Source organism: Nomascus leucogenys, chromosome 2, assembly GCF_006542625.1.
Source record: "Nomascus leucogenys isolate Asia chromosome 2, Asia_NLE_v1, whole genome shotgun sequence".
In the NCBI taxonomy this organism is placed as follows: Eukaryota; Metazoa; Chordata; class Mammalia; order Primates; family Hylobatidae; genus Nomascus; species Nomascus leucogenys.
Window position 1 is genome coordinate 24,306,002 of NC_044382.1, and position 18,999 is coordinate 24,325,000.

General features: G+C 45.9%; 1 protein-coding gene across 1 annotated transcript; it reads right to left on the reverse strand.

Moving 5' to 3' along the window:
* Positions 1 to 148: 148 nt before the first annotated feature.
* On the reverse strand, positions 149 to 15,267 carry SAP30L (SAP30 like). The gene is made up of 4 exons (XM_003276565.3): positions 14,419 to 15,267; positions 10,029 to 10,151; positions 7,725 to 7,823; positions 149 to 5,307 (listed from the first exon to the last, which is right to left on the reverse strand). The coding sequence occupies exons 1-4, from the start codon at positions 14,617 to 14,619 to the stop codon at positions 5,179 to 5,181; spliced, it is 552 nt and encodes a 183-aa protein (XP_003276613.1). The 5' UTR covers positions 14,620 to 15,267; the 3' UTR covers positions 149 to 5,178.
* Positions 15,268 to 18,999: the final 3,732 nt, after the last annotated feature.

Genomic DNA, 18,999 nt, shown 5'->3' on the forward strand with positions numbered 1-18,999 from the left:
CTCAGTGTGCACTGGGAATGTAGGTGCTAGTATTTGGAGCTGGGAGGAAAGACCACTGTCATTAATCACTGTAATACACTGCCAGGGGCCAAATGTGGAAGTGAAAGCATCTGAATTCTATATAAAAATTCAAAGGGAAGACAGAGGGTCTCTTACTCATTCAGATTATTTATTAAGAGCAGAAGTCGGGCCATCCCATCTGTGTGATATTGCAACATGAAAAGTCACATACATACTAAGGAGACCCCATAGAATTGAGAGCCTTTCAACAGTACAGAGCCATAGATTACAAAGTTAAAATACAAATGATCCCCCAGATTTGGCAGGAAACAAGTACAATATGAGGAGGCCTGGAATGGAAGGGCACTTACTTTTCGATAAGGCAGTTACAAAATGGGAAAAAAACCCCCAAAACCTCATACCCCAAAATATACTCTGATGAGCGTAGCAGACAATAGAAATGTAAAAGAGGGATCCTGTATAACCCTCTGTCATTGGCAAATGTGTGCATTAAGTGAAAGCAACGGAAGGGTTTGTGTTTTAAGATGCAAGCTAGATGAAACAACTGACTGTAGATATTTCTACCTCAAGAACAGTTCATATCTTGCCCTAGGCTGGGTTCTACCTCAAAACACCAGACCCACTTTACCATTTCTAACCATAAACTTGGAAACAGTCTATAATACAATGAAAGGAATAAAAAGGCACCCCTAGAGCACCATGCTTCCCAAGGCATTATCTGGAGTTCGTCTGCCCTTCAGTTCGACTGCCCAGCTCAGTAACAGGGACCAGGAGCCAGGGCCAGCTGAATGATACAACCTCAAAGCATCGCCTGGAAGGCAGATGTCTGACCAAGAGATCACAGACCAAGCCCATTTCATGAGAATTTAAATGCTAGGACAATACTACATCTTCCACTAGGGCTTTTGAACCCTGGTTTTAAATAACAGGCTACATCTGTTTTCCCCTACCACTCATTTTGCAAAACTCAACTGGCCTAAACATTTCACTCAATCTCGAGTTGTGCAGGTTGGTCCCTGAGAGCCAGGTTAGCCTTGGGAATTTCTCCTCAATTTTAAGTTCTCAAGAATCTGAGGGCAGCCGACTTAAGACTGAATTAGAGTCATCCTATAAGTCAGAAAGAAAGAATGCTAGACAGGTCAAGAGGGCCAGAGGTTGCTTCTGAGAATGCCATATGACCTCAGGCACATCTTTTTGAGTTTTAGTTTCCCCGTCTCTAAAAACGGATGATTGGACAACAGCAAGCTTAACAGACTTTCCACCTTGAAAATACAGCACTTCTCTGATGCTGAGAGCTTAAGTCCTGAAGCTTTGTTTTCTCAGCAGAAACAGTGCGAAGTCCTTACAGGAATCTAAGGTACAAGCCCTGGGCAACAATGAAACCTTTAAACTTCATGCAAAGCAACGAAATTATAAATCTTCCAGCTGAACATTTTCCTGATGTTGTGAGCATCCGTTTTTGTGGGGCAAGCATAGAACTGAGTCCTCATCTGTATGAGGTTTAGCAGGCTGCTAACATCTTCTCATCCCCCTCTCCTCTCCCCAAGCTTTGGCAAGAACAAGCCAGCCAGTAGGGATTTCTCAACATTCTCCAACAAGGAACTGAGTGGACTAATACTCAGGGGTAAGGATGGTATACCAAAGTGTCCTTGTCCTAGCATTGTTTCTTTCCAAAAGGCAAACGCTACGCTTTGGGACAGTGCCAGCAATTAGGTGCTTTGCCAAAAATAACTTGTCCCGTGTGGCCCCCATGGGGCAGAGACTAAGATGCAAATTACAGAGAACATAGAAAAGTCAGAGGTTTACAAAGAACAGGCTTCTCCACGAGGTAGTGGGTTCTCTGTCCTCGGAGGTGTTTAAGTCTAGACTGCTCAACCCCTTGGTGGGATGGTTGTAGGTAGAATGTCAGCACCTATGTGGAGACTAGACTGGATGACTTAACAGCCCTTTCCCAACTTTGAGATCCTGTCATTGTAATGACTGAGAGCGCCTTTGGATGACTTCCATGAAGCAACTGCTCTGGGATCTACACCGGGCAACAGCCTCCCTCAGTAGGCAAGGCCCCCAGAGTAAGTTCCTTCTTACATCCCCTCCCTCCCACCAGGCAGTTGCCCTGCAGGATATTAACAAAAAACTTCCCAGAAAATAAAGAGCCAAAACACCAAAATTAGATGCAACACTGCAGCTGCAAACAATTGTTACTATCTGTTCTCTGAAAGGCTAGCAGTGACTAGTTAGCTATGACAGGAACATCTAACGACTTGGCAGCTGTAACACGTAAGTAAAATTCCTCTTCATTTTACAACACCGGTCTTGAATCCTTTGGTTTTTAATCTTTCATGAGATTCAGCTATGATCTTTTTTATATGCTGTTGCCAACCTAAGAGTTTGTTCCTTGAAGCAAGAAGTTTGTCCATTGGTTTTTAAAACATCTTAAAACAACATGAATGGCAGGATACTGATGTTTCCATGTGAGAACCTTCAGGGCATATCAAAGAACCATACCAGGCTGGAACTGAGGCAGGAACCGTACTCTTTAAGAAGACAACGCCAGTTCTGGATTTCAAATTCCAGTTTTGCCCAGAAGCACCAAGAGGAAAGAAGGCAATGCTGCTACGTCACAGGTGGAGAGAAGCACAAGAGTCCTTGATGGATGGTATAAAACTGGAACAGCCAAAATGAACACTGCTTTCCCCACACCCCACTGCTCCCTGAAGCCAGACCCCGTTGCTCTGGAGGGCTTGGCCACTTCTCACAGGCAGGAGTCCCTTGCCCACAGATAGAGCCATCAGAAACTGCAGAAGAGGCTAAGGTGAGTGGTTTAGTGGTTTGATGAAAGAACAGATTTCTGGACCTAAGAAAAACATAGGTTCAAATAGCTTTGTCTTTTCTCTCACTTGACCTGTTGAAAGGTCAGGTTGAAAAGGTTGAAAAGATGCCCACAACCTCTACTTCCCACAAGCACCTCTCCTTAGAGGAAAGACAAGGGACCCAAGTGACACACAGCATCTGGCTGAAGGTAAAACGTTTCCCCAGGTTTCGCTTTGGAACAAAGATTCTTTGAGACACACTTTAACAGATGGATCCTACCACCATATATTCTTGTGCAGAAGCTATTGTCTCTCTCAACTGGGAAAACAGATTTGCTGCTAAAGAAATAGTGATGTGACCTACACGCCCACAATTCTGGTTTACATATCAGAAAAACACACTTTTTTACTCATTAAGATATGGACATTTCCATGGAGCAAGTTAACAATGCCTTAACCTGCAGGCCCCATCTGCCCCTCAGCCTTCTTGATGCCTGTATCAACATCCTTCAGCTGTAAGCAGGGAGAGAATCTCTAAACACATAGTGAATGTGAATGACTGAAAACACTCACAGAGCACTGGACATGCCATCCATAGCCAGGAGGCATACCAAAATAGGATGCCCTCATAGTCCAGAGTATATTCTATGTACAACCATTTATACATATTTAATTTAAAAGGCTGCAATCTGCTAGACATGCATTTTGAACACAGGCAAAAGCTTTGCTGCAATGGAACATACTGCATTTTAGTGAGCGTGGTGACCCTGTCCCCATTCCACAGAAAGCGTGGTACTCTGCTTCACAGAACTGAGACCTTTGGACACTCCACCACCCTGCTCAGTAGGGGGTTTAGTCCTGACTTCTCTGTGATGGTGCTCAGATTAAGCCATCTGTGAAACTCTCTGCCAGGCCAGGCTGTCCATTGTTCTTATTATTTAAGGCTTAAGAAATAACTCAGAATTGAAACTGAGTAGGAAAATGACACCTTTGACCATATGTCAAGACGGTCATAAATTAGAATTCAAATCCTTTTCTTCTCTTTCTCCCACCCTCCTACCCCATACCCTCTGCCCTCCATTACACAGATTAAAGAATTTTGCAAAAGCATATTTTTGGATATAAAGCTTTGTTTTCACAGGATACTTTGGCTCTGATATAATTAGACTGAGGAGTTCAATGTTTTGAACAACAAAAAAAATCAGGTACTTTTCAAAAATTATTTTAGCAATCTTTCTCCCTAAGAGGCAGGCAAATTGTTCACAAAAATGAGCATCAGATGGAATTGACCTTTGTTGCCCAAACTCATGATTTGCTGATGACCACAGCCCAGGGAGTCAAGGCCAGCCAGACTTTGAATCCTAAGCTGGACCTCTGGGCAGGAATCATATGGCCCCTGGCAGCTTGCATGGTGGTTGTGAACTTAGGATGAAAACTTCTAAAAACACTTGCCCCAACTACTAAATATGTCAGTGTGTCAATGCATTTATTACCAAGAAGCTTGGCTGAAGTCATAATATCTAACTGCACCCCAAAGAGTGAAGAATAGTGGGGTGCATAAGGGACCGTATCTTCTGTGAGGGTCTCTATATCAGTGTTTCTGGAACCTCAACGAATAGTTTTGCATGTGCAACTGTCCTGAAATCCTTATCTGATCAGAAACTTCCTTGTTGGTGCATCAGGATTTCCTCCACATTCTCGCAGTTAAGTGGTGAGCAACAGAAATGGCAGAGGTCTCAGCAATGAGTGGTGTGAAGCAGATGTTACAAAGCTGGCACTATTAGTGACAGCTCAATTAGCCAATACCTACTGGTTGAGTGCCTACTGTGTACAAGGCACAGGGTGAGTGAGGGGGACCAGTGTCAAACTGATCTGCTGATAAATGACAAAGCTTGCAACAAAGCGGGCGGGATATCTATGTCGCCAGCGGGCAGCATGCAAGTCCACATGTGGGTCTGCTCATGCACTTCCACGGTCAATTGCACCTTGCTGCTATTCCAAGCTACAGCTCACACGTGGCAGCCTGGTGGATAAAGTGATTACCAAAATATTTCTTATCCCACATTTCCAGTAGAATTGATTTAATGCTTTGTTGAATGCTGAAATACATAGTTTTTAATTCTTTTAATGATCCTGATTTTTTTAGTCCAGAGTTATCTTAAAAGTCTTTCTATACACATGCTGAATCATGAGAATATAATCCTCCTGACCAAAAAGATTTACAGTATTCATCATTCAAACTTTTTTATTTACAATAATATTTAACAGTCTTTATGGGCTTAAATGTAGCAGATATCACCTGTGCATCAAGCATTACACTTCATTCCTTTAAGGATGTGCTTCATCCTCACTCAAGCTGCTTGCCACCCTCCGATTTCTGGTCCAGTCTACTCTTGTTACTCTTCACCATGTAGATGAAGTAGGCAAGGGTCTCTTTTTCATTCACAGGTATGTTCCTGAAGTGTCGACTCACAGTCTATGCGGGGGGAAAATACCAAAGTTCCTTAAACCATGCATAAATCACACCGCAAATTCTACATTGTACAAAGAAGGGAACGGAGTTGTTTGCATGCTGTGGCGGGAATGACAAATGCTGAAGAACTTCCTGCCGTGTGCGGAACTCAGAATGCCCTTTGCCCTTCCTCCCCAGGGGTGTAGGTGGTTTAATTTCCAGGACCCAAAAGTGGCTTTTTAACTACAACTCTTCCAAGGTGCAGTTCTATTTCAGTGGCAGCCAACCACCTGTCATGGCATGATTTCACAGTCATACTCATGCAGGAGAGACTGGGACTGCTCTGGTTTGGCCAGCTGCTACCAAACCTCTCAGGCCTTGAAAGTGGGAAGAAATATGTCTTTAAAAAATTGTGGGGCAGGCACGGTGGCTCACACCTATAATCCCAATGCTTTGGGAAGTTAAGGCGGGAGGACTAGTTGAGGCCAGGAGTTCGAGACCAGCCTAGGCAACACAGAGGAGACCTCATCTCTACCAAAAAATTAGCCAGATGTCGTAGCATGCACCTGTGGTCCCAGCTACCACAGGAGGTGAGGCTGAGGTGAGAGGATCACTTGAGCTCAGGAGGTTGAAGCTGCAGTGAGCTGTGACTGCACTACCGCACTCCAGCCTAGGAGACAGAGCGAGACCTTGTCTCAAATAAAAATTGTGGTAGGCTGGGCATGGTGGCTCATGCCTGTAATCCCAGCACTTTGGGAGGCCGAGGCGGGCAGATCACCTGAGGTCAGGAGTCCAAGACCAGCCTGGCCAACATGGTGAAACCCCGCCTCTACTAAAAATACAAAAATTAGCCAGGTGCGGTGGCAGGCACCTGTAATCCCAGCCACTCGGGAAATACGCAGGAGAATCACTTCAACCCGGGAGGCAGAGGCTGTGGTGAGCTGACATCGTAGCAATGCACTCCAGCCTGGGCAACAGTGCAAGACTCTGTCTCAAAAAAAAAAAAACAACAATAACAACAACAACAACAAAAAATCTGTCTTTAAAAAAAAAATTGTGTTAAATGAACAGCCAATTGAACAAATTGAACAGAAGTATCTGAACCCCAAAATTCTTCTAAGTAGTGCATAACTGCCTCCTGAAAGAAACATCAGGTTTGAAGAAAAATGCATCATTTACTGATGCTCTTAATACTTCATTCTATAAGTAATGAGAATGCAGGTCTCCTCTTGCCCCACCTCATTCTTTCCCTTCCACCAGGGAGAACACTGGCAAATGGGTGATGTTATTTTAAAGTAGGAGAGGCTTCTGACCTCCTCTGTGTCATCTGGACACTGGTGAAGAAGTTGTTTAAGAAAAAGTGACGGTCGAGCAAGAAACCTCTAAAGGAAAAACCAAAAATGAAACAGGCTGGAAGCCTTTCAGGAAATCTCAATGGATCAAGGTGGCTGAAACAGATAAAAAAAGACAGAGAACTAGACATAAAGAATGGTTATCTCTGGATGATGGAATTATATTTTTCTTTTCTCCATTTTCCAACTTTTCTATAACAGGCAGAAAAATATATTAAGAAAAGACGGATTAAGAAAGAAAAGAGGGATGAGAAAATATCTGCAGAAATGACAAAGACAGAATTATCAATCTAGGCAGTTCATGTATTTTAAAAATGGCCAGTGGAGCATTTCCCCCTACTCCAAACTGTGTTAAGAACTCAGGGCAGGAGAAAACTTTCTTGGGTGCCATTCATTAAAATACTGTCATTACCAACACCAGAGTAGGAGAAATCCAGGAAAAAAAAAATAGCTCCTGTAGAACATCAGGAAGGTTTTGAAATGATTAATCTGACACACAAAATGATCATATCTATAAAGCATCTTGCTAAGCCAGGCACAGTGGCTCACGCCTGTAATCCCAGCACTTTGGGAGGCTGAGGTGGAAGGATCGCTTGAGCCAAAGAGAATCACTTGAGCAACATAGTGAGGCCTAGCTACTCTGGAGGCTGAGGTGGGAAGGAACACTTGAAGCTGGTAGGTTGGGGCTGCAGTGAGCCCAGACTGAGCCACTGCACTCCAGCCTGGGTGATAAGGCAAAACCCTGTCTCCAAAAAAAAAAGAATCTTGCAAAAAAGATTCAAACAAATGAACACTCAGGACTTAGAATCTGGAGTCATGAGCTCCAAGGCTCAATTCTGCTATCAACTTGCTGTGTGATTTTAAGCAAATCCTTTCCTCTTTCTGTGCCATGGTTTCTTTTCTGGAACTGAGGCCTTTGCAGGTCTAAAGCTATGGGGTTCTAAATTGTGCCAAAGAGGAATACAGAGTTGCTTCCAGAACTTTGGAGGAGATTACAATTAGCAGACACACAAGGTAAGGGAGAATCAGGGTAACCATCAGAAGCAGCACAATGCTGGCTCTCTTTAGAGGGCAATTTTGTCTACCTACTTCTGCTAACTGGGCCTTATTGAAGCCTGGTCTGGTCTGCAACTTGTAGTGTCGTTTATAACGTCGTAGGGTGTTCACTTGCAGCTGGAACAGATCAACCTAGGGAGAAGAGGAGAAAAATGTTAACCATCACCTGACCAACCAGGACTCACCAAGAGCCCACTATGTGCCTAGCACTACACTAAGGTAGGGGTGAGGATGGGGAGGGCTTCAAAAGAGGTCTTAGAAATGGTCCACTGAGGACTAGTAACTGGCTGGGAGGGCAAAAATAACAGTAGAAAAACAGTTCTGGCTGGGGTGGGCTGATCTCACAAAACTGGTGGAAAAGGTAAAGCTTAAGCTAAGGAGGAACAGGGTCTGATAAGGCACTGAGAAACAGGGTAGGGAATAGGGGAAAAGATCAGAGCACAGAAAGCTGGGAGAGGCACAGATGGGCAAGGGGGTCACAGGCAACTGTGATGGGTTTAAAAGGTGAGAATGGATGGTAGCACATCTAGAAAAACAGAAAGAGCTATCACAGAGGGTGGAGGGTGATGGCGCAGGATAGGTCTGGTGGTGGTTGTTGGGAAGACTGATGGGGGGATACGGAGGGAGATGCTATAGCAACAATCAGAATGAGATGAAGAGGTTGAGCTTTGGAGTGGCCGTGATGCTAGAAGGGACACCAAAGACGGAGAGCAAAGGCAAAAACCAGAGACATCCTGGAGGAAGACAGGCCAGAACGAGGCGGCGACCAGATAGAGGGGCACAAAGGAGGGCAGTGGGAAGAACTGTTATCCTCCAATAGCTCTTTCCTAGGCCCAGCCTTCCGGTATTAGAATCCTTAACCTCCCTCCACAGAAAGTTCAAAAGTTATTGTAGTGAATGTGCAAACCAGCAGGTTAGGGTTGGGGTCTTTGCAGATGACTGGATAACAGAGGGGAAGGGACCCCCCATTTTTGTTTCTAACAAAGGAAGAGAGGAAAGCTGCATAGTCATGAAAAATTGAAGGCCCAGAAAGTTGGGCTGCCTTTACCTGCCTCTAAAAGAGCTGTTCTTGCTTCAGGCAGGTGGAGAGCACTTAAAAACAAAATGAATGATCAATATGAGGGGCCAAAGTCCTTCATTCTTTTTCAAAACATTCCTCAAAACCTTTTTTTTTTTTTTTTTTTTTTGGTGAAAACCACTTAGAAATCGAATACGTCCATTTCTTTATAAAATAACAATAATGTTAAAGGCAACAGCAAGATTCTGTAAACCAACATTGGAAAAGGGGACACAGGGAGGGGCAGAGGGAAAGGGCCAAATTTTCAACGGTTTCCTCCACATCTGCAGACAAAGGCCCGCCTACTCTTTCTATTCCTACACAGTCATTTTCACTCTGAGTGCTAACAGGCGGTTGCCTTATGAAATATTCATGTGTCAAATATTCAATGTACAATATAAACGGTTCTTCTCTTGCTGAGTCTTGAGTGAAAACAATTTAGTAGAAAGAAAATCCAATATTCCTTCCTGAAGCCTCACTTAATAGACATGGGCACCTGAAGGGAAGGCAGCCTTCCAGTTTGAGAAGCCTAGGTCTCATGGTCTAGCGCAGTGGTTCAACACAGGACGATTTTGTCTTGTAAAGGAGGTATGACAATGTCTGGAGACACTTTTTGTTTGTCATGACTCAGGGTGGTGATGGGTAGAATCTCATGAGAGGATGCTGCTGAGGCATGCTGTTAAATATCCTACAATGCAGAGGACAGTCCCCACAACAAAAATTAGCTGACCCCAAATGTCAACAGTGCTAGAGTTGAAAAAACCAGGTCCAGTTTAGTCAACTTTGAAATGGATCCTTAGGAACAGCCTGGACTAGGTGTCAAGAAATCAGTGAGAGAAAATCAGAGCTGGTAGGAACTGATGACTTACACCTTCATTTTTTGGGGAAGAGACTTCTCCCAAACCATTACACGCTCTCTAAAGGCACAAACAAGGTTTAAAAAAAAATGACACTGTGGTTGTATTTACGCATTCGTCAGGGGCGTCTTGCAGAAAAGCAGCGTGGTCTACTGGAAAGGGCCCTAGACTAGAGCCTCCAAACTATATACATGACTTCGGCTCTCTGTGCCTGTCTGTAAAATGATGGGGCAGTCTGACCAGTGGGTGTCCAAGCTTTTAGCTCTCAGATTCCATATTACTATAATTCACTTTTCAAATAATCCACAGCAAAACAAAGGGACTAAAATTACTTCTTAACACAAAAAGCAGACCAGGCCAGAGGTGAGGATCAGATTAGAATCCATTCTTCCAGCTTCCGCAACTGATTTCTTTGACCTTTACCTCAGGAATGTCAGTGTCGTGCTCGGGAGAATCTCCGCCATCGTCACTTGTCTTCCTCTTCCTTTTATTTCGGACACTCTGGATGAAATTTTTGTGAAAATCACAGATATATAGGTGCCTTACCTGATGGAGAGAAAAATCAAAGTCAGAGTTGGCCAATTCCTTGGAGACAGCAATAGGTATCTGTCAAATTGTGGGGTTTCCTTCCATTGCAGGGTATTGGAGAGATAGATGGAAGCCAAGATGTAGGCCATCATTCCCAGAAGCTCACTACTGAGTTGCAGAAGAACACAAAGAGAACACTAACATCACACTTGGCGGCGTATCATACACCAAACCTCCAGTGAATGGTGAAGACAGTAAATGGTACAGATTCAGCAAAGGAAGAGATCCCTGCAACAGAGATGCTCAGGGTGAAGGGCCCTGACTAAAAGGGAGGACTTTAGGCAGACAGGAAGCATTCCAGATGGGTAGGAGTGCCAAGACTTTAGAGTTTCCAATGGAGGATGACAGAAAGAGTGAGTGAGGAGGCCCAGGGTACACTGTCAGTTGGGTGATGATGGATGCCCATGTAGGAGCATAATGAAAAAGTGAGGCATCAGGGGGGTGGGCATGAGAACAGCTTAGACTTTCCTTCCGACAAGACAGAGTCCCTCAAGGAAGCAGGGAGTGATGTGACATTTTTAGAAGACCTGTAGGAGTCATGAACTTATAGTGGACTGGAATGCACTGTCCTGGGGAGGAGGAAAGCAGGACACAAGGGACTGTGGCAATGGTATTTGGGACACTCTATTTTTACACTTACAATAGCTACTATTGTAGGATAATAACTCTTTGAAAAACTTTGTTTCTATGTGTCAATTTATAATTCTTGCATTATCTCACATCTGATCCACAAAGAAAAGTGGAAAAAGATGCGGAAGTTCTTACAAGGTAGAACCACATACAAGAAGGTGGATACTACAGATTTTCTAATACAGGCTGGAGGCACACTGGTAAGTGAAGGTGGCAGCAACAGCTAAGGCATGAAGAATCCTCGATGGCTGGCTGGAGGAACCACTGAAAAACCTTACAGAAACTGAATGCCCAGCAAATGACTTGGGGTTGTTGATACTGAAACAGCTGTTGCACAAATGTTCTGCAGAAACTTCTGAATTTGAGTTTATTCCTTAAATCCTTGAAGATAAAAGTAAGCTGGCAGGAAATCCGCATCAATTAATTCAGACCTTTTCATGGAGAAAATAATGAAAACTATTTATTCAGATGAATGATCACTTTCATGTGGCTGGATTAGTGAGTCATGAGTACTTTTAAGTTTATACTGTGATGGTGTCTTACAGACAGGAGGTACTCGAAAAATGTTGATGTACCAATATAGGAAGTCTCCTATATCTGAAAGTGGCTTAGGCTAATGAAAGCCACCACTTACATGGTTACAAATTGGGATAGCTTTGTCAGATTCAACTCTGTCAAAGGACTTTCGAACACAGCACATGCCACTGTCCCAAAGAATCCCACCTAGCTGATGTATATACTACCGGACATGCTTTTCTCCAGGAGGAAAGCACAACAAAGCACACCCTGCATCCCTGAGAGGAAGCTAGCCCTCCATGTTAGCTAGACTGGCGAGTCCACTCAGATCAACTGCTCTTCAAGTTCACAGTAACAAACTTCATAGGAGAACAGGGAGAATAGGTGGCTTCCTAAAGCTTTGGCTGGGAGATTTCACATCAGGACAATAGAATAACGGAATCCTAGCTGTAAGAGAACTTAGCAATCACTAGTGCAATCCCACTGACCCCAATCCCGTTTTCTAGATGGGTAAAATGAAGCCATCCAGAATGAGGAAATGACCTGGCCAAGGTCACCCAGGCCTTCTGCCCCCACCCAGTACATGTCTTTTCCTACTCTAGCATTTTCCTTTATACTATTCTCAACTTCCACTTTTCTCCAGAAAAACAAAAGCAGAAATATGTCAACTGGAGGTATATTAGTATTTTAATAGATCACAGAACACTGCCAAAGTCTATATAAAATGAGTTAAACAGCCTGAGTTGAATTTTTGGTGTTATTTAAAAAGGTTCTCTGCTAGACTCTCTTACAAGATAAATAATCATTTTCTCCTTAACCATTTTCAAGTACATACTGGTTTTCAGAAATTTCAGAGCTCAGTGGCCTTTGGGAGTGGGGTTGGGGCAGGAGGGTGGTAGCAAAGGCTCTAGTTTTTTTTTTTCCTTCACTTTCTGCAATAGCTAAAAATTCTTGTAACATAGCAGTTACTTGGAATTGAATTTCTGCCCAAGCCTGTGAGAAAGAAATAGAATCCCTTTCAGAAATAATGACTCCACAATACCACCTTAAAACAAATTTTGAGTGATTCCGCCTGGAAACCTTACTCCCTCAGAAGTATTACCTTTTGGGAACACTAATGCTAGGCTCAGGCTGCCCTTCTTCTAGACAGTGTGTGTGAAATGATCAGGATAGCTCAACACAGGTTTTCCAGTAGAGTCAATGGGTAAACAAAAGGAGTCCCAGTTGCAGCAGCAAAATCATTCAGATGGGAAGGCATCCAGTGATCTAAAAGGACTGGAAGATTCTATCTTTTAAGGACTGAAAATTATTATTATAAGCTGCTCAAGTAAAGCAGCTTTTAACAACCTACACGGAAGGTAGGCAGTGTTTCTAAGCGGATGAATTCATTGCCATAAGCATTTCACCTCAACATGTGACCTAACAAGGGATCACCTTGGTGTCTAGCCCCTTGTTTGTTCTCAGATAATTTCCATTCATGCATTCATTGATAGAGATTTGTAGTAAGAAAGCCATTAACTCTCCCAACCACTTAAAAATAGCACCTGTCCATGCAAGAGCTGCAACTGTATCATAATGATTAACTTAAAAATGGGGGTAAGAGGGAAGAGTCTGAAAGAAAGGACAGGGGGCTGGACGCAGTGGCTCACGCCTGTAATCCCACAACTTTGGGAGGCCTAGGCAGGTGGATCATTTGAGGTCAGGAGTTCAAGACCAGCCTGTCCAACATGGCGAAACCCCATCTCTACTAAAAATACAAAAATTAGCCAGGCATGGCGGCAAACGCCTGTAATCCCAGTTATTCAGGAGGCTGAGGCAGGAGAATCGCTTCAACCCGGGAGGCAGAGGTTGCAGTGAGCCGAGATCTTGCCACTGCACTCCAGCCTGGGCGACAGAGTGAGACTCCGTCTCAAAAAAAAAAAAAAAAAAAAAAAAGAAAAGAAAAAGAAAGGACAGGGGAGATTTTTTATTAGAGACTTAATGAAGACTTATGTATAGGGCTTGGAAGTAAATTAGATAATATGTTTAAGAAATTAACCAGCCTCTTAGGTGCTGTGTGTATCTGACACCCTCACTTCCTATCTCTGGGCCTGTCTCAACCCTAAAATCAGAGAGGAAACGTGCACTCCCTTTCAGTTTAACAAGCAGTCTCTGATTTCCTCCAACTGTGGAGAAATTCTGATTCTAAAAGAGAATGGATGTTAACCACCTAAGCTCTTAGCTAGTCTACCTGAATATTAAATATCCCCTTAACTCATTTCCAATTCCTAATCATGAAGCAATCACTTAGGGCTTGCAGCAACAGATGTCAAACTAAAAAGTTCTTAATTGGTTGACAATAGGCACAGTTTCAGAATTGTTAACTAGAAGTGGTGAAGTCACACAGGAGAAGTTTCCTATAATAAGCCACAAAGAGCAGGGCAATCCGATTTAAATTTAAATACCTACCCCCTTATTTCAAAAGAAACTACCACTAAGAAAATTGATTTTTCTTCCCCCTCCAGCCACATCGACTGCAAGAGCCATTTCCCAAGACCTGGCCTTGGCCTTATTTCTGCCACATCCTAGAAAAACCCATTCCCACAGCTGCCTGCGAAGCAGCTAGCTCGGTGACACTCTGCAGATACCGAGGCTGCGGGAGCCAGGGAAGTAACTGCCACCTTTCTCTGTCTGAAGGAATAACAGGGTTCCTAGAAGGAGAGAGAAGTTGGAAAAGAGACGGGTATCTTCATCACCCCCCGGCTCCGATTCTTGCTCCTTCAAGAGCCAACAAAATTAACCCACCTCTCCCTGCTCTAAAGTCTAAACCAACAAAACAAGTTGGAAACTGCTGTCCAATCTTCCCAGGCAGCAGGAGTCCTGAAGCCCCCGCCCCCATCCTCCCGGATCTGGGTAGAATCACAGTCAGAGCATGTCAGCGCTGGAGCGGCCTTTGAAATGCCGAGTCCAACTCAGTTCTGCAGAGCCGGGGCGGCGAGGCCCACGGCGGGGAGTGCCCGGGGAGTCCCGACTGGAGCCCGGGGCAGCAGACAGAGAGCTGGGGCCGCCGGGGCCCAGACGCGAGCGGGGGCGGACTCACGCTCTTGTCGATGTCCAGCTTGAGTTTCTTCTGCGAGATGCTCTTCTGGACCCTCTTGCTGAAGGAGGCGTTGCCCGCGGGCCGGACGCAGCGCTCGCCGTCCTCGATGAGGCAGCAGCTCTGGCCGTAGCCCGGGGCGGCGGCGGCTGGGGCGGCGGGGGGCCCTTCGCGGCTGTCCTCCTCCGTGCTGAAGCCGTTCATCTCCCCGCCCCGGGCCGGTCCCTCTGGGGGAGGGTCCCCGGTAGGCCACTCCGCGGCCGCGCTTGCCGCGGGGCAGGTCACTGAGACCCCCGCAGCCGAGGGTCCCAGAGTCCGTCTCCAGCCCGGGCGCTGCCCTGCCCCGCGTCCGAGAGGCCCGGCTCCCTCGGCCCCCGGCCCTCCGCCTCCGGAAGCCCCCTTCCTCCCGGCTCGAGGCCCCGGGGTTGGCTCCCGCGGCTCGCAGGGCCCCGCCGGGGGTCACCCGGAGGAGCCTTCTGCCGGGGGCCCAGAACCGTAACCCTGCAGCGGGGGTGTCCGGGAGGGCGTCCCAGGAAACAGCCGCTCCCCAAGGACTCCGGGCCCGGGTTGCCAGGGGGTTTCGAAGGCCCCCGCCGGCTCCCGCCTTCTTTCGGCTGCGGGGCAAACTCGCTGCCGGGCAGCTCCCCCGGGGTGGCGCGGCCTCCTCGCGCGGGGCCCGGCCTCGAACCCGCGGCACCCGGGCCCCGCGGCTCGTTCGGCCCACTCCACCTCTGCAGCCACTCGGCTGCGCCCCGAGTCCCGCGGCAGCCCCTGGGCCGCCTGGCCGCCGCCCGCCGAACGCGCCGCACCACAACAGTTCGCTCCCCCCGCCCTCCGCGGGACAGCGGAAGTCCCGCCTTCAGGCGACCATTGGTCTCATTTGCTCCCTGGGCGGGGCTGCCGCCGCCGCTGGCGCGTCCCATTGGGCGTCACCACCGCCAGTCTCCGGCGCCAGGCTACTTCCTGGACTCTGCTGGGATGGGTTCAAAGTAGAGAAAGTGGAAGAGGAAAGAGTTACCCCAGCGAGAACTGGGAACCGGGCCGCAGACTCTCCGGCCCCGGGGAGAGATGGTGAGCAGCGGCCTGGCTGGACCGAGGGCCAGACTCCAGGAACAGAGCAACACATTCGGGGTCAGACAGTAAATACGCGGACGGGGACGCTGAGGGACAGACTTGGGAGGAGCGGCATATGAGGGGACCTAAAGAGGATAGAGGTGCTATCAGGAGAGGGGCGGACTAATAAAATGAAAGGGCCAGGGCCAGAGGACTCGCGGATCCATGGGAGGAAAGGTGGGTGAAATAGGACGGAAAGCCAGTCATGGCGGGAAAGACAGAGGGACAACCCCATAGAGATACGTGGAAAGACATGCGGAGGAGGTGATGGGGGGGATCTTGCAAGGTAGTTGCAATATTGGGGGTAGCCGATAACTTCCAGAGTGTGGAGAGTGGGACTGGCTTGGACGGCGCGGAAAGAAAAGGAGAGGGGGAAAGGAGACCCCGAGGGGTTTGGGCGACCCCTCCACTGGGAAGAATGGGAAGTCCGAATGAGGTCTGGAGGGTGGACTAGGTGAGCCGCGGGCAAGAGGAAGGGCTTCAGGGGAGATGAAGTGAAGGCTGGGAGTGGGGGCCAGGGGCCAATCTCGGGATCTAGATGGGGAAGGGCTGCGGTGTCTTGGGATCTCCCTGGAGCTCCAAGCTGTAGTTCTATTGCTTTGAGCCCCCGGGTCTACCGGCGAAGCGACTGCGCCCTGCCAAGACCCTGCGCTTGGTTTCGGCGCCCAGGGCACCACCTCCCCTCCAGAAAGGGCCGTAGGGTATGCTCTGGTCCAGCACTTCAGTCATGCCACCCTCCAGCTAGGCAGCATGGGGACTGATGAGGTCCAAAGGGCGATGGGACCAGCCCAGGGTCGTGTAATCATGTAGGGCTGGACAGCGTTTTATGGGCAGGGAAGAGCGGAGGATGTGTGGGTGATAGGTAAGCAAGTTAACACTTGAGGGCATAGAAGGAGCTTCGGGTTTGTGTCGTGTTGTAAAAGGGAAAGCCACCAGTTTCCATGTTTAGAAGCAGATGCTTGGTGATCTTAAGTTTTGCTCAGTGGCCATAAACGCATTTGTAGCATCTGAGCTGGTAATTTCACACGTGGGACAGCCATCGTCGGAAATAGGCCTACCAGAGATAATATGAAGTACAATGATGTTCGTTATGGAATTATTTATAATAGGAAAAATAAAATAGAACCTCAGAGTTCCAAAAGGGAAGCGATTAAGTAAACTACCTAAAATCTTCAGAAAGAGAGATTATGCAGTTAGCATTTAAGGTAGTTTCAACATCAATGTAAACATTTTCTATAGAGAGTAATTCACCATTAATTCTTAAATAAAGAGCTAATGAGGAGTTGGAGAAATGCTTTTTTTATGATAAGTAAAAAAATTCAGGATATGAAATTGCATGGAGGATACGATGTCTGTACATCTATGTTTAAAGAAAAAAAAAACTATTGGTATAAAAAATACACCAGAGTACTAACAGTGATTATTTCTGGGTAGCAGGAATATGGCTGATATTTTTCCCCTTTTGTTTAACCTTTGCATTTTTTTAATAAGCATTATTTTTGTTTTTACAGTAGAAAAAATAGAATAAAAATTAATGGAAAAAAGGCACACATTAATAGGAGTCTTTCCTCAGAGTTCATATATTCTATTCAAAAGTAAATTGTTGTTGAACTCATTATGTTTACCAAGTATAGGGTTGGCTATAGGAGGAGGATGAAACATAACCCTTGCCCTAAAAGAATATCTCCTATCTGGGGTGTTCAGACATATATGTAGAAAACACTTGGGTATCTGTACCAGGCACTGTGTGATGTTGGTTCCAAAGTCAGTTGGTATGGATGAAACTTCCACGTTTTCCGTATTTTTCTAAACAGCATTTGTATTCAATGCTAGGCTATTGCGGTACACAACTTCTTCTGCACCAATTTCCCCTGGTCTAAGGGGATCTAGGACCTTTTCTTTGGTGCTCTGTCTCAGTCCTTGAGGTAGTGGCTACTTACATCTGCGATTCTTGTATTATTTAGCATTCTTTTTTCTTTTTACTAGGCAGTTCCTTATAACTGTAGGGGACTACAGTCCCCTATTATAATTAATACATGTTTATATTACTATTTTCCTGTTCAAATTACTGTAGTGGTTACTCTTTCCTGATTACACCCAGCTTGATACCCCCAGCCAGCCTCTGTGTGTGTGTGGTGGTGGTGGGGGAATTCATGCTTGTAACTGTTCTTTCTTTTTTTTTTTGAGATGGAGTTTCACTCTTGTTGCCCAGGCTGGAGTGCAATGGTGCGATCTCGGCTCACCGCAACCTCTGCCTCCTGGATTCAAGCGATTCTCCTGCTTCAGCCTCCTGAGTAGCTGGGATTACAGGCATGTGCCACAGCTCCCGGCTAATTTTGTATTTTTAGTAGAGATGGGGTTTCTCCATGTTGGTCAGGCTGGTCTCAGACTCCCAACCTCAGGTGATCCGCCCACCTCGGCCTCCCAAAGTGCTAGGATTACAGGTGTGAGCCACCACTCCCAGGCATTCTTTATGTATAATTTTGTAGTCTTTATTCAAGGAATACTTTATCATAATCTTTCCCATATTACTATGTAGTTTTCACAGTTGCCATTTTTTATGTAATACAGTGCAGTTTCTGTAGTACAGTACACTGTGGTGCTAAAGACAGTTGGCTTTGCTGTCAGAACTGGGTTCAGATCTAGACTCCACCCATTACTTGTTATAACATGTTAGCAATTATTTCACTTCTTAAGTCTAATGAAATAGGTGGTGACAAATTCTTAACACAGTGCCTAGAACATCATAAGTGGTTAATAAATGTCAGCCATCATGATTCCTACCGTAGTTACATTTGCTCCCCCAGAAGTTGGATATCTTTTTTGTGTGGTTCTGTGTAATTATTTTTGAACATAAAACTTTTTATTATTTAGGATTATTATTTTTTCTGAGTGCCAGAGATGGAATTGTGGTCAAAGACTACAAAGTTTTCCAAGGTCTAAGGGCCAGGCTCACTGACCCTTTCTTTTTTTCTTTCCTGTCTTTTCTGCCCCTGCCCTCCCCACCTTCACTCCTTCCATCCAGTCAGGCCCCCATTGAGAAGTTATCCCCCAACACTCCTTAAAGAATCAGAGTTGGATATCTTGGCCAAGCAGTCAGAGTCCTACAAAAGCTCTTTCCTCTCCTCTTTCTCTCCTCTCTTCCCTTTTTGGGGAATGTGGCATATGGCTCGGGGAGTGATTTCCAATGACTGCCCTTTGGGAACAGGTGGACACTTAGGTGTCCAGTGACTGGGTTTCTAATCCTTGAGTGGCCCCTGATTGTCTAATAGTGGATACTTGCTGGGTTAAGCCTGTGGCTCAAACTGTACTGGTCAGTTTCTCTTCAGCAAATCTGTTGGTTGGAACTGACAGGTGGTTGGTGGGAGTGGTTAGAGCAGAGGCACTAATGGTGGGTCCTGCCTCCTGTGTTCCCCAGGGCCTGGTAGTTGAGCTTGCCCTTGGGTTCTTTAAGGTATTCATAGATATGTT

Coding starts and splice junctions, on each gene's coding strand:
- SAP30L (XM_003276565.3), bottom strand. CDS start 14,619: ATGAACGGCTTCAGCACGGAGGAGGACAGCCGCGAAGGGCCCCCCGCC. Junction 7,824..10,028: donor ACGACACTGACATTCCTGAG/GTAAAGGTCAAA, acceptor TCTTCTCCCTAG/GTTGATCTGTTCCAGCTGCA. Junction 5,308..7,724: donor ATAAGGCCCAGTTAGCAGAA/GTAGGTAGACAA, acceptor CCCCCCGCATAG/ACTGTGAGTCGACACTTCAG.